At 40.7% G+C, this 16,434-nt stretch overlaps 1 protein-coding gene across 2 annotated transcripts in view; it reads left to right on the plus strand.

The window, feature by feature from the left end:
* DIP2B (disco interacting protein 2 homolog B) overlaps positions 1-16,434 on the plus strand; it is a 258,083-nt gene that overhangs the window by 115,640 nt on the left and 126,009 nt on the right. For both annotated transcript variants that reach the window (XM_023742402.1, XM_004388322.2), the window contains exon 2: positions 8,912-8,983. In XM_023742402.1, the coding sequence (XP_023598170.1) occupies positions 8,912-8,983 (72 nt within the window). The remainder of the gene's footprint in view (positions 1-8,911; positions 8,984-16,434) is intronic.

Genomic DNA, 16,434 nt, shown 5'->3' on the forward strand with positions numbered 1-16,434 from the left:
TCATAGTAAGCTCTTGATAAGTGCCTTTATCTATCCATCTGTCTATATATGTATCTATTTATGTATCTATCTAATCTATTGTTATTGAATATTATAATTATTTTTTTGTTACCATTATTTCTTTCGTGCTCCCATGGTACTTTGTACATAATCCCTACTATAGCATTTGTTACTATTATTGTAATTATTTGTTTAGTCCGGGAACTTCTTGTTTTATTCATCTTTGCTTAACACTCTACTTAAATTCATTAGGTGCTCAAAAAAAAAGTTTTCCTTGTGCACCCAAAGCCCCCCCCCCTCAAAGACATTGACACCTGTGATTGAGTAGGTGTGACTTTGAGGAAGGGCTGCAATGGCACATACCTTTTTATTTGCATTGGAGCAGAAAGGATTTATGGCTGGAGCTGCAATCCTTATTCTCTGTCTGTCAAGATTGTTCTCTGCAGTAAAAGTTATACATGTGACTTGGTGACCCTCTAGAATTTTCCAAATCCTGTGTTTATTTAGCACCTAATTGTTCAGGGTGCTGTGCAAGGTCATATATGAAAATTACTTAGTATTGCTATACTTCTCTGGGAGATAAGAACCCTAAAGCAACTGCCAAAAGTGGCCATGCCCATACAGAGTCAGTGAGCGGTAAAATAAAATCGGTAAGCCACCAAGGGAATGTATCAGTAGGAGTTTATATCATATTTCTGGTATTAGAATGAAAAGCCAGACCCAAACCAAATGCCACCCTCTCTGCAGAGCTTTCCCTTTCCCCACCCAGACAGAGCTCATGATGCTTTCTTTTGTGCTCCACACTGCATTGGGTGCACATCTCTCAATGGGACTTAATTGTGGAGTGTTGTAATGTTGGTTTGCAGCTGTCTCCCCGCCCACTGTAGGTTTTCAGTAAATGTTTGTTGATAGTAGTACTTCCTATAGCCCAGACCTCATACAATACTTTTAACCACAGTAAAACCCTGTAAAGTAGATATTGTTCCACATTTTGCAGACACAGAAACCGAGACTTAGCGAGAGGCAAAGTAAAACTTGTCTGGAGTCATATAGTAGTCAGGAGGTGGTAAGGCTGGACTGTAGATATGGTTCTGTCTAGTTCAAACTGTGAGTTCTTAGCCACAGTATAGTACTGTCTCATAAGTGTAAATATACACTTGAATGGCTAACTAATTACTGGACTATTCCCCCTATGACCTTCTGACCTTTGAGAGGGTTTGGGCTGGCAGGCCAGCTGGCCAGCCGATATTCATTCGTGTTCATTGATTCATTCATTCACTGTATCTCTCTGTCAGTCTGCCTGAAGGTGATTTCTGGGCTACCTGTGCCAAGCCACTTTGATTGATCCCAGGTGGCGAGGAGATAAATTGGAACATACTTCCTTTCTACTCAGTCCTGCATGTGTATTGCTCTATATGTCTGTATTGGCTGTTCAGGGTTGTGGTAGTTCTGTTGCACGTGGGCACGCTCAAGTCACGTGTGTCTCAGACTGTTCAGGGCTTGTCTCTTGGTTGTGTCAGTATTGTCTTAGAAGGCTAGATGGCTTCACATCTGCCAGGCAGTGCAGACACCCGGAAGTGGCTACTCTTCTGAGTATACACATGGGTGGAGAAATACGTTTCCCTAGTGGGAAAGGAAAGCTAATCCGCCTGCCTGGTATTTGTTCATTTCTCAAAGAACTTGAACAACAGGTTTAACTTTGACATATGCCATTTTAATGCAAATTTTATACAGGTATAGTTACGGCACTCCTTTTAGTTCCATATGCCAGTTGGCAAAAAAATCTGTGTGAGGAAGAATGCCTGTGGTGTGACTTAGTGTCTGTGAGCTCTGAAGTTGCGTGCTGTCCGTTGAGACTGCATTCTTCTCCCCCACTTTCTTGTACCCTCCTCACATTAAGTGAGCAGAATCACCCAGCACACTCTGGGCAAAATTCTTTACTGCAGTAATTTCCAAACTTGCCTGATTTTTAAGACAAGCATTCGAAAGTGCTTGTTAAAAATACAGATATCTGAGTCTTAATTCAGACTTAGTGAATCACTCTCCATGGGAGGGACTTGGGAAATTATATTTTTACAGGTTCCTCAGGTGATTCTTAGAGATTGGGCAAGTGTGGGAAACATTGCTTTAGTGCAGCAAAAACTGCTTAAAACCACAGGTGGTTGTAACTTTAAGTGGGCAATTACAGAAATGTGGAGTACTGTTCTTACTGAATTCCTTCCTTCTGTCTGGTCTTGCTTTCAAGGAGCCCTGGTGGCACAGTGGTTAAGCGCTCAGCTGCTATCCAAGAGGTCAGCAGTTCGAACCCAACCGCTCCGCAGGAGAAAGATGTGGCAGTCTGTTTCTGTAAAGATTTTGGTGTTGGAAACCCTAGGGGGCAGTTCTCTGTCTTTTAGGGTCGCTATGAGTTGGAAATGACTCAATGGCAGTGGGTTTGGTTGGTCTTGCTTTCAGGCCAAGGGATACATCTATATCTGGCATGACGTCCCTTTGACTTTTACTGCCCCATGATTTATATGCTATTCCTCTCTTCAGGCACTCTAAGCATTGCTTTTTCAGCCACCTTCGAGGCCTAGCTGTCAAGTTTCAGTTAACTTCTGGTTCACCAAATTTCTGTCCCTGGGCCTTTCAGCTCCTGCTGAAGTAAAGACCTCTTTTCCTATCGTTTCCAGTTTTCCACCCAAATACACGTCTGTTTGATTTATTGTTCTTTCTCTGCCTCCATTTTATTCATTCATTCAGTCACTCATTCAACAAGTATCTATTGTGCCAGGCTGTGGGCGGGCTGCAGAGATGAACAAGACACAGTCCCTGCCCTCAAGTGCGCAGTTGAGTAGGGAGACAGATGTGTAAACAAATAATTAAACTGCAGTTGGTGTGCTAAGTGCTATCTTAGAAGTTTGTGCAGAGTTGTAGGAGCACTGAGGAGGAAGTGACTGGGAAGATGGAGCAGAGGAGGTGACTTCTGAGCAGGGTCGTGCAGTCACAGAAATGGGGGAGGGTATTTTTAAGTTACTGCCCGGCCCATCAGCCAAAGTCCTCACGTTTCTGCTGAAGTTCAGCTTCTCTTAGGTCTCCTTGATTTCTTTGATCATTTATAGATCTGTGCTAATTGGCATGACTGAATTAGACTCTCTTGATTGACCTCTTTCAAAACCTGAGATGGTTAGTAGCTGATTAATGTCCAGGATGCCAAGTCTAACAGTTTGTCCCACAGTCATTTACTGACAGTGAGCGATTGAGACTCTAAGAACTGAAGAAAGCTTTTAAAGGCCTTTCACTTTATCAGCTGTGTTCTGAGCCAGCAGCAGTGGTCTTTGTGCCCTTCAGGGGATGGGGTGTGTGTATGTGTGTGTGGTAGAGCTTGGAGACCTTGTGAGTGGGGAATGGAACAGGAGAATGCTCTGTTATTTCTTCTGTAATGAAAGACATGATTTCCTGTTTTCAGTGAAGGTTTCCTTGGTAGGCTACTGCATCTCTCTTAGTTGTATGCATTGTTTGAGATTACCTAGACTCTTGATTTCAAAAAATGCACAGCATGTTTCTCTATTTTAATAGAGAAATCGAGATGAAGAATCATTTGTGATTAAATTTGTACAGTCTAGTAAGTAGTCAGGATTGAAATTTTAAAATATTTGTTGTTTCTTGAAATATACATGTTCATTGTAGAAAAATTAGAAAATACAAGCAAGCCAAAAGGAAAAAAAAAAAAAGCTAAAAAACAATCCATAATCCTGTAAGCCATAGCTAACCACTGCTAATATTTTGATAAATATCCAGATTTTTCTGTGCATACATATGTGTGCATAAAAATATTGTTACTCCAAAAATTGAACCATACTGTGGAAACTGTTTAGTATCTTGCTTTTGTTTTTGCTGTCATATATTGTGACCATCTCATCATGTTAGCATATATCCATCTAAGAGCCATTCATTCTTTGTGTGGTAGAGGGGCAGCAGCAGAAGTTTACACAGCAAATTAGGTTCCCATTTAACAATTTCTATACATATTGTTCAGTGACATTGGTTGCATTTTTCTCAGTGTGTCAGCATTCTCATTATTTCCATTCTGGTTGTTCTGTTTCCATTAATCTATAGCTTCCCTGCCTCCTCCTTTAGCTTCTTGTCTTTGCTTTAGGGTAAATGTTGACCATTTGGTCTCAGATGGATGATTTTTAAAATTATTATTATAAGGGAGAACAGTACTCTTGGGTGATATTGTTTATTTTATGAGCCAGTGTGTTATTTAGCTGAAAGGTGACCTCTAACAGTGGTTTCAGTACAAAGTTTAAAGGGTATCTCAGGGCAGTAGTCTCGAGGGTTCCCTTACTCTCTATTGGTCCAGTAAGTCTGGCTTTTTTTTTTTTTTTTTTAAGAATTTTGGATTTGTTCTACATGTTTCTCTCATTCTATCCAGGACCATCTATTGATAGTGGGAGCTAGGTACCGTCTAGTTTTTCTGGTCTCAGGATAGATGAGTTCGTGGTTCGTGCAGGCTATTAGTTATATAGACTAGTTTCTTCTTTGATTTCCTTCTGTCTCTTTTGCTCCAGATGCATAGAGACCAATAATTGTATCTTAGATGGCTGCTCACAAGACCCCAAATGCTACTCACCAAACTAGGATGTAGAATATAAACTTTATGGGCTATGTTGTGCCAGCTGACTGAGTTGATCTCCTGAGTTGGTTCTAAGCCTTCAAACCCAGTAAGCCAATCTATAAGGTGTTTGATTATGTCTAGAAAGTGTCTGTAACTGTGCCCCCATGTGCTTTATTATATTTATGAATATATATACAACTCACACCCACACGTATATACGTATGCCTGCAGATACACCTATATGTGTAAATGTGTACGCACACATATACTTTCCTATACACATATCTGCATACATATCTACCTGTGTAACCCCACACATTTTTTGGTTGTTACTGCTGTTGCTGCAAAATTGAATATATTATAGTGTTTACCAGTAATGTCCCTTATGCTTATGTACTTCTTAGTGTCATCATTTACCTTGGACAGGTTGTGTATACTTTACCCACATTTGGTATTGCCTTTCCCATCATCAAACATAACAAGTGTTTGCTGTCTAGAGAGTGATTCCCCCTCCTTCTCTCTTCCACCCCTGATAACCACTGAAGAACATTGATTTCTATATGTATACCTGTTTTTGTCTTTTATAAAAGCGAGATCATACAATATTTGTTCTTTTGTGATTGACTCGTTTTACTCAGCATAATGTCTTCCAGATTCATCTATGTTACAAGATGTTTCACGGATTCATTATTCTTTATAGCTGCGTAGTATTTCCTTGCATGTATATATCACATTTTGTTTAACCATTCATCCATTAGATGGGCACTTAGGTTGTTTCCATCCTTTTGCTATTGTGAATAATGCTGCAGTGAACATAGGTGTGCATATGTCTATTCGTGTCACTGCTGTTAGATCTCTAGGGTGTATACCTAGGAGTGGGATTGCTGGGTCATAAGGTATTTCTATTTCTAGTTTTTTGAGGAAGTGCCAAATCGTTTTCCATAGTCGGTGTACCATTTTACAATCCCACCAGCCGTGGGTAAGGGTTCTGTCTTAGTTATCTAGTGCTGCTATAAACAGAAATACCACAAATGGATGGCTTCAACAAACAGAAGTTTATTCTCTAACAGTCTAGTAGGCTAGAAGTCCAAATTCAGGTCGTCAGCTTCAGGGGAAGGCTTTTTCTCTCTGTTGGCTCTGGAGGAAGGTCCCTGTCATCAATCTTCTCCTGGACTAGGAACTTCTCAGTGCAGGGACCCCGGGTCCAGAGGACACGCTATCCTCCTGGCTCTTGTTTCTTGGTGGTATGAGGTACCCCCGTCTCTCTGCTTACTTCTCTTATATCTCAAAAGAGATTGGTTGAAAACACAATCTAATCTTGTAGATTGAATCCTGCCTCATTAGCATAACTGCCACTAATCTCTTCTCATTAACATCTTAGAGATAGGGTTTATGATAATAGAAAAATCACATCAGATGAAAAACTGGCTGACAATCACACAATGCTGGGAATCATGGCCTAGCGAAATTAATACACATATTCTTGGGGGACACAGTTCAAACCATAACAGCAGGTTCCAGTCTCCCTACAACCTCGCCAGCATTTGTTGTTTTCTGTTTTTTTGATCAGTTCCATCTTTGCAGAGGTGAGATGGTATCTCAAGCCATTCATTCTTAATGAAGAAAAATCTTTATTTTTGAGGATATATAAATTATACAGGTTTTTTTTTTTTGAATCAAACTCTGTTAAGTGTATAAAACAAAGGGAACCCCCCCCCCGCCACTGCCCTATCCCCAGTGATAAACATTAATTTGGTATATAGCCTTCCAGACTATTTTCTGTATACATACAAACATTTATTTTTATTTTACAAATTTAGATCGTACAATACCTACTGTTCAGCAGCTTGCCTTTTATATTTAATATAGATGTCTCCCTGTGCCAGTACATAAGGAATAACTGCATATTATTTTATTATATAGATCAGAGTTTCTCAGCGTCAGCACTATAGACATTTGGGGCTGGATAATTGTTGTGGGGCTGTTCTGTGCATTACAGGATGCTTAGCAGCATCCCTGGCCTCTGCCTCCTAGATGCCAGTATCATCCCCTCCCCCAGTTGTGACAAAATGTCTCAGACATTGTCAGATATCCCCTTAGGGGCAAAATAGCCTCTGATTGAAAGCCACTGATATAGAAGGTCTATAATTTATGCATTTAGATTGCTTCTAGTTTTTTCACTACAAACCGTGGGGCAGGGAATATCCTAATACTGATTATTGTGCACCTGTGTGAGTATTTTTACTGAATAAATTCCTAAAAGTGCAATTACATAACCAAAATTTTGATAGAAATTGCCAGATTATTCCAAAAAGATTATATCAATTTATTTTTCAGTTATATCCTGATAATTCCAAATCTCTTTTTTTTTCCCCCTGAGTTCTAGATCCATATATCCAACTGTTGATTGAACACTTCCTCTTGTGTGTCCCACAGGCCTGTCCTGAGTTCAACTCTTGTATTCTTTGCACCCACCAAAATTGCACCTCTTGGTTATTGCTTTGTTAAATAATATCACCACTATCCACCTGGTTGCTCAAGCCAGACACCTTCTTCTCCACCCCCGTGCAACCAGTTAGAAAATCCTATCCAGTTGTCCTCCCTAGTGTCTCTCTTAATTCCTTCACTTCTACCAACCACTCTCTTTAATCCAAACCACTGCCACCTCTTGCCCAGATCACTGCAGCAGCACTGGGGCAACAACTAGTCTCTCTGGCTTCTAGTCTTGGTCCCTACCAGCTTATTCTTCCCAGAAGAATGGACTTGTTGCGGGGCAGATCTGCGAATGTTACTCCCCTGCTGAGCCCTTCAGTGAGCCCTGCTTCCTGTCCAGCCCAAATATGATCTGTGGATGCTGAGGCCAACAACAGCTGGCATTCATCACCCTTGATTACAGATTTCTGTGTTATTCAAAATAGTCTTTTCTCCCCCACCAATTTATTTTATGATAAGTAAATGTTATAAATTTGAATTTAATTTTTATATTAAATTTTGACTTCTTTCACACAAGGCTTCATTTTACATAAAGGTTTCTCTGATTAAAAAAAAAAATTTTTTTGTAAAATAGTGCTCTACCATGTCACCTCATCACATAGTTATTCCCCTAGTTTTGAATTACTCATTCTCCCTTGAATGTGCTCTTGTTCCTCTGCATTTTCTTTTCCTTTTAACCCTGCTCTCTACCCATCCATTTGCTACTCTTTCTTTAGTACCTAACACATTTCTTGTCACTTCAACCACACATTTTCCCCCCATTAATCAGTTTCTCATTATAATATTTATTGTATTACTTTGTGTGTGCTTCGTGTGTACTTTTTAACTTAACCTAGTGGAGAAGACAGACATGTATACAAATAATCCACCACCACCAGTTATAGAACTGTGCTCCATAAGGTTTTCACGGGCTGATTTTTTAAATGTAGATTGCCAAGCCTTTCTTCTGAGACATTGTGGGTGGCCTCAAACTGCCAACCTTTCAGTTAGCAACTGAACACATTAACCATTTTACCGCCCGGGGAGTCCATACAGATTAACAGCAACCAGTAGACCTAGGGGAGAGGATGTGGGAATTCCAGCCTCAGTTTCCAGCACAGTTGTTAGGGTGCAGAAGGACCTTTTAAATATCCCATCCCAGTGCCTAAACCTTGACTTCTCTTAACTAGACTTTTGATTTTATGTGATTCTAGAATGGAGCCCTGGTGGTTCAGTGGTTAAGAGCTTTGCTGCTAAGCAAAAGGTTGGCAGTTTGAATTTACCAGCTGCTCCTTGGAAACTATGGAGCAGTTCTCCTCTGTCCTGTAGGGTTATTATGAGTCGGAGTCGACTCGACAGCAATGGACTTTAGGGGCACCATGAGTTGGAAATGACTTGATAGCAGTGGGTTTTTTTTTTTTTTGGTATGTGTAACAATATAATTGAACATCTCATAAGTCACTTGCACACATTTGGTCAAAGTGAAATTTTGGAGAGAAAATCATTGTCTGCCAGTTTTGCAGCATTCCATTTTGGAATATTTTAAATACCAAAGAAACTAGGAGCGCCTAGGAACTTGGAAATCTCTATCATGGTATGCAGTGTATTGCTATGCTAGATTGGTTGGTTTAGGGACAAGCTCTACAATTTTCCACAAGAAATTCACTCCAAGCCTGTGGGAAATCACACATAGCAGAATCATTGGCAAAGAACCATACATTTTTTTACCCTTCTATGTGTAGTACTTCTGTAACACTCTATAATTAATTTTATTTTTTACAGTGGACGACCAGAGAGTAAGAATAATGCATAACCTATTTCTGTTTCCTGCTATTTTAGGGGACATCACACAGAAGGGATATGAAAAGAAAAGGTCAAAACTCCTGTCTCCTTACATCCCGCAGACACAAGGTAGGGAATGAAAAATAGTTTTAACTTATTCAGTATTTTTACACCAAAAAGATGCTGTCTTACAAGAGAGTCTATCTTTTATTTGTTCCTGTGTTTTCCTCCCTTCCTCACCAGGGGAGGGAAAAAACGGAAGGAAATAATAGAGGAAATGAATCTTAGTTGAGCATCTGCCGTGTGCTGTATTTTTAAATACCCAAGGTCATCAAATCATTTATGCGGGGCTTGTGTGGTAGTGTGTGAATGATTCTGTGCATAACTAAGATGACTCGGTGGCAGAAAATGCCAGACCGTGGAGACACTACGTATTGTTGATGCCTGAGCAGGGACTATGATGGAGAAGAACAAGGGGAGCAAAGAGAAGAAGGAAGGACAGATTCAGTATTGCAGGGCAACCCAAGGATCGGGGTACTTGAGGATTTAGGGTAAGAACCCTAAATAAACTTTGAAATTAATTCACAGCCTGACTTACTCCTTCTATAAGGAATCTGACATGTTCTTTATGTATCAGAAAGTCCTGTGTCACTTTGTGCTTGATTCCAAAGAGGTTGCTGTAGCCTCTGCCTCTAGGGAAAACTATCTCTAACTCATATTTTTAAAGTTATTCAGATTCCAGAATTTCCTTTGATAGCCTGTTTCTGCTTCAGTCACCTTTACTATAGGAATTCTTTTTCTTATTCCTGATCCTTCCCCCGCAATCAAAGTCTGTTTCCGCAAGCCTGTCCTTTGTGGAGCTAATTGCTTTTATTACTACTGGATTACAAATACCATGAGGACTTTGTATTCCCCACTGTTCTGATGTCAAGCCTTGCACATGATATATAGTCTGTAAATATTTGTTGAATGAATAATGGGATAAATAAATGACTAATGGAGATAAACCAATATATTTCACTGAGGTCCTTATTTTATTTCCTGCATTATTATTCTGGGAAATTCCTCCCTACAAAAACCAGTAGGTCAGTACATTGACAGCCAATTTAAATATCTTAATGAAGAGATGGATGTAGAAATGAATTGAGAAAGAAGAGATAGAAATTGGGCCAGTGGCAGCTAATGAAAAGCCAGCTTTTGCTTAGCAAGGCATTACAGAGTTGGTGGAGGTGGGGTGATTGGCTGCTTAATTGTGAATCTGGCCCATGCCTCTGAAGGCCCAGAGATTTACTTTAGTCACTTTGCGCGGAAGCAGTCAGATCCTCAGAGAATAACTCAGTAAGGAATGTTAACTCTTAAAAAGACCATGATCTGTCTGCTATCTTTTGTCAGGCTACATAGAAATTCAATCATGTTCAAAAACCAGTTATCAATTTACTCTGAGAAATCGCTGAGACATACTCAAGAGTGTATGGTCAGTGCATTCTTGTCCTGTGGACAGGCCTACATGGGGAGCCAAATCATAAATTTGCTTTTGAGTATGGATATGACGAATCAGGCATTTAATTGAAATAGGCTGAGAGAATGTGGTATATCCATCTCCCAATAGGGGTGGTCTTGCAGATGACCTCACAGGGAAAATAGAAGCCATTTGATGGCAGCACCTTCAGCCAGATGTCAAACTTGCCACATCTGTGCCCATCCATGTTTACTCCCTTCCTTCTGGTTAAAAAGGTGATCTGTCTGTCCTGTTGAAGGACAGTCCTTCCACCTGTGCTTCAGGTCCATCCCCTCCTCCCTTTTCAGAAACCTCATACTGTATCATCCAGTGGCACCAAGGACAGGCCGGTGGGAGCAGTCCACCTCAGGGGCAGGCAATAAGGAGGTTCAGTGTCTGTGGAAAATAAAAAAGTAATAATAAAACCAACTAAAAGCTGGTCTACTTTTTAGAATCAGTATGTGCAGCAGTTGTAAACACTGTCAGTAATAAAATGCTTCTCCTGCTGAGGCAGACGTCTCTATTGCCCCCTCGCTATGCCATTGTATAGTCTCTCTGGTCCAGCCGTTCAGTTCCTCTCAACCAGATCCTTCCCCTCAGCAGTTCATTGTTGTCACTACTGTCCTATTTAAAAAATTAAAATCCTCCCTTTACTTGTTAGCCACTTCCATCTCCACCCTCTCTATCTCCCCTTTCTAATCAAACTGCTCAGAAAAACAGTCTATACTTGCTATTTTCTCAGCTCTTTCTCAGTTCTTAACTCATTCTAGCCCCTCCTGGAGCTATCATAACTGATATCGGTATCGTTCAGCACTCTACTTCTAAAAACACTTCTCTTGAAATGCTCTCCTGATTCTCTTCCTCCGCTTTTGCTGCTGCTCTTGGTCATCCTTGCAGGCTCATTCTTTCAGCATTGGAGCTCTCAAGGCAAGGCCTGAACTCTATTGATGTCTCACTCTATAGCAAAAACCTATATCAAAAACCCGATGCAGTTGAGTCAATTCTGACTCATAGTGACCATATAGGACAGAGCAGAACTGCCCCATAGAGTTTCCAAGGAGTACCTTGTGGATTCGAACTGCTGACCCTTTGGTTAGCAGCTGTAGCACTTAAACACTACGCCACGAGGGTTTCCCACTCTTTATCAGTGGTTCTCAAATAGTAGCCTGCACCAGGCTCCCTGGAGGGCTTGTTGACACACAGATTGCTGGGCCCTACTCCAAGGGAACAGGAGCCCCGGTGGCACTGTGGTTAAGTGTTCAGCTGCTAACTGAAAGGTTGACAGTTCGAACCCACCAGCTGCTCTGTAAGAGAAAGATGTGGCAGTCTGCTTCTCTAAAGATTACAGCCTTGGAAGCTCTATGGGGCAGTTCTGCTCTGTCCTATTGGGTCGCTATGAGTTGGAACGACTTGATAACAACGGGTTTACGCCCAGGGTGGGGCCTGAGAATTGGCATTTCTGTCAAGCTCCCAGGTGATGCTGAGGTTACTTGTCCAAGGACCACATTTTAAGAAACAGTTCGCTATATCCCTAGATTAGTTCAGCCACACCTGCATTGTAATTATCTTTTAAATACAAGTAACTCCCAAATATGTATCTTCAACCCAGATCTCTTCTGAGCTCCAGATGTTTAAATGTAACTGCCTACTTAACATTAGACTTACATATCATAAAAGTACTTCCAGTTCAACATATGCAATATTAAACTCATAACTTCCACCACTACTACCAACTCCCCCCAGACAAAACAAAAACCTACTGTAACAACATCCAATCTGCTCCTTGCTTCTTTTTTGGTTTTCTCCTTCTGAGTCAGTAGAACTCACATCCATAAGCCCAATGAGTTAAAGACACAGAAGTCATCTTCTTTCTCCTTCATTCCCCATCTCTTGTCTGTCACCAGGTCGAGTCAGTTTTCTGTGTCTTCTTGAGCCAGTTTTGGCAAGTTAAATTTTTCTAGGAAATTGTTTTGTATAAGTTTTCAAATTTATTGGCTAAGTGATTCACAGTATTCTCTTTATTTTTAAAATCTCTGCTTTGATAATCTACTTGTATCTCTTATTTTCTTCATCAATCTTTTGAGAGGTTCGTCTTTTCAAAGAACAAGATTTTGGTTTTATTGACCTTTTCTAGTATGTCTTTATTTTCTGATTAGTATTTCCTTCCTTTTACTGTTCTTGTTTATTCTTTTGTACTTTTTCTGAATTTCCTGAGTTGTATGCTTAGATTTCTATTTTCTTTCTTAGTGTAAGTGTTCCTTAATTTCACAGTGATAGAGAACATGCCTGGACAAAATTAAGTGCTTGGTATTTGTTAAAACATGCTTTATAGCCTAGTTTGTGGTAAATTTCTGTAGTTCTTCCATTGTGCTTTAGTTGTTGGCTGCATGGTTCTGTGTCCATAAGCTTAAACTAGTTATTGTGTTGTTCAGATCTTCTCTAACTAACTTTTTGACTACTCAATCTAACAATTCTGATAGAAGTGTGTTGAAAAATCTTATACTGTGATTGTGGATTTGTTAATCTTCTTTGTAATTCTGTCAATTTTGCGTTGTATGTTTTGATGCTGTGTTACTAGGTACACACAAATGGATCATTATTATATCTTCTTCATGAAGTTTTCCATTTATCATTATAACTGCCTTTGTCCCTGTACTATTTTTTTTATCCTAAGCCTGCCCTCCCCCCCTTTTAATCTAAATGTATTATTAGTTGCCATTGAGTCAGCTCCCACTCATGGCAACCCTATGTACAACACAATGAAATGTTGTCTGGTCCTGTGCCATGCTCGTGGTCATTGGCATGTTTGAGTCCGTTGTTGCGGCCACTGTGTGGGTTGAGTGCCTTCCAGCCTAGGGGCTCATCTTCCAGCACTATATCAGATAATATTCTGTTGTGACTCATAGGGTTTTCATTGGCTAATTTTCAGAAGTAGATCACCAGGCCTTTCTTCCTAGTCTGTCTTACTCTGGAACTCCACTGAAACCTGTCCACCATGGGTGACCCTGCTGGTATTCAAAATACTGGTTGCAAAGCTTCCAGCATCATAGCAACATGCAATCCCCCACAGTACAACAGACAGGGGTGGTGGAAATCTAAACATAATTAGAGTTATTAGGCATCTTAATTCTCTTCCCAAACAACACAAAGACCTTAGAATGCTTTAATATTGATCACCACCACTCTCTAGCTTACATTTTAGTGCCACCTTGTTTACATATATTCCCCCATTATCAGTTATTATTGATTTATGTAGTTAACTACAGTTAATATCCATTTCTTTGTTCACTATTCCTACTTACATCTCATTCCTTCCTTTCACTTTTTCCTTCTTTGTAAAGTACTTCCTTTAGAAGTTACATACTTTAGTGAGGGTCTATTAAATTCTCAGTCTGTGTTTATCACTTGCTCTTCCCACCTTTGTTCTGGAATCTCTGTCCTACCCCAAAAGGGATGGGTGGGATATAATCTATACTATTTAGAAACTGTAGCAAAAGAGAACGGATTATCCCTTTGCTAATTTACCCATATATCTTCATAGATTTTGAAGAAGGCATTTGTTTCTATTTTTTTAATGACATTGAAATGCAAATTTAAAATGTACAAATTGTATTATAGTTTGATACAGAATTAAATGAAATTAAAGTAATTGTAACACTTTGGTAGGATCTTCCTGTTTCTTCTAGAGAGATTCAGGTTCTTCCAAACTCTTTCTGTTGCCTTGTTAGATTTCATTCATCCCCAGTTATGAGATGCTTCATTGTGAAGGTGTCCACTTGAGTGCGGTTTATAAAAGCAACATTCTCTCTAATCTCTTTTGAAATAAAAAACTGCAACATTCTGTTACTAGAACAATTATGTGCACATGCTCCTAGAAACAAGCAATCAATATTTCCATTTCTTCTTTCTTGTCAGTAAATGGTATCTAAAGTAAATATAGGGTAACATAGGGTTGCTGTGAATTGGAATTGACTTGATGGCACACAACAGCAACAAAATAAATATTGTTTTCTGTATGTGGATACCTACCCATATTTTATCACTTTATCAGGATTTGTAAGTTATCAACATTAATGTAAGTTTGTTTTACTACAAAAAAACTTAATGTTTATCTAAAAATTTAGATTATCTAAAATTTAGTGAATGACTTTCAGTATGGAATTGATTTGGAATTATCTTTGGGTTGCATATTTATTTATGTTTTAGGTTTCTTTTCTCAAATGTTACATAACTCTTTAAAATCTGACTTCAGAAGAAAACAATATAACAGAGAGAATGGGGAAATATGGATGATAACAGAAGATTGCAGAAAATACTTAAAAATTAAGTAGTGGCAATTGAGTAAGGAAAATTTTGGTTAATATTAAGCATAGCTTAACTCAGTAGCAGTACAGGGATTAGGTTCAAAAGTCACTGTATATGACACATCAAAATTACCCTTGAAGATCACATAAACCTCCCAGCATTGGAACTGATCATTGTTTCTTTAGTTAAACAAAAGCCAAACTTTGTCTGCTACTTAGGGCCATGCTGTTGAAAAATACATATCTTACAAAGATTAAAATATACTCAGGCTTCAAGATGCTCCCACCATGAGAGACATGGGAGAAACCAGGGTATGGCAGGTTTATCTCTCCCATCTCATACTCACTCTGAGCCAGGCACTTATTGAAAGGACCAGTTGACAGAACATCTTTCAGTAGTTGGAAGCCACTAGGGCCCCGGTCTAAAGCTTCCCACACACCTCAATTAGCAGACTTCCAAGGAGAAGGGGCTGGGAGATTAACCCTCTCTTTAGGCATGGCCCAAAGAGTTGACTTTTCAAAGCATATATGTTCTAACTCCTTTGTAAATTAGTCACTTCTTGGCTACTCTTGAAAATGGAAGATTAAGTATAGGGAAGCAGCTTCCCCATGCTGATCCTGTGGTCTGATCTTTACCTTAAGATACTTTGATTACAAATAAGTGATAATTCCAGCTAGTTTTTATTTTTTTAATTTTTTTTTTCTTTATTGCACTTCAGGCAAAGGCCCACAGAACAAATAGCCTCCCGTGAAACAGAAACACACATCTTGTTCCATGACACCAGCCAACAATCCCACAACATATCAACCCTCCAACCTCTCAACCCCCTTCCCCTTCTTTGGTGAAAATACACACAGCCAAAGACACACCACCTCAAAAACCTCCACATGCACAGCTCAGCGACACCGACCACGCTCCTCAAACTGCGCCTCCACTCCCACCCAAGACGAAGGCCCACAGAACAAAATAGCCTCCCACCCAACAGTTACTACAAGTGTTGCCCTATGACAATGGCCAACAACCCCACAACACATCAACAATATCCTCGCTCAACCCGGGGCTCCTCACCACCAGCTTCCCCGTCCCCCCTGCCCTCCAGCCCCCATCACCGGACCCCTGCACCTCGCCAGTCTCATCTGGTTCTATGCGGCTATCCACTCCCAGGCCAAACAGTGAACCCCTGAGGTAACCCCACCACCGAGCCAAAAGGGTGTTGGGGGGCCACACTCTCAGGGCCTCCCCAGCCTCCCCCAGGCCAGCAAATCCGGTCCTTTTCCTTGGGTTAGAATTATGCTCCACATCCCTGTCCAGCCCCGTCCAGAACCCTCCGCTGCGATCCCGGTCAGAGCAGCCAGCGATGGCAGCCGGGCACCCTCCAGCTGCACCAGACTCAGTCCGGTGGAGGCCCTGGCAGCCGTGGACAACCAGTCCTTTGGACCAGTCCCCTCCCTGTATCCCGCTCCCTCCATTCTCCCCTGCTCCCCAAGGGATGAGACCAGCGGAGCACCCCAGACGGCCGCCCACAGGCCCTCAAGACCACAGACACCACCCACCAAGGCAGAATGCAGAGCACCGTCCTTACAAGCTGTGTCATGCCAACTGAGCTAGACGCTCCCCGAGACCACGGTCCCCACAGCCCTCCGCCCAGCAATTCAGTCCCTCAGGGAGTTTGGATGTGTCTATGGGGCTTCCATGACCTTTCCTTGTATAAGTTGTGGTAGTTTCTTCTGTACTGTGTACTGTCTCACCATTCACCCAAGATACCACTTATCTATTG

Source organism: Trichechus manatus, unplaced genomic scaffold (assembly GCF_000243295.1).
Source record: "Trichechus manatus latirostris isolate Lorelei unplaced genomic scaffold, TriManLat1.0 scaffold00209, whole genome shotgun sequence".
Taxonomy (NCBI): Eukaryota; Metazoa; Chordata; class Mammalia; order Sirenia; family Trichechidae; genus Trichechus; species Trichechus manatus.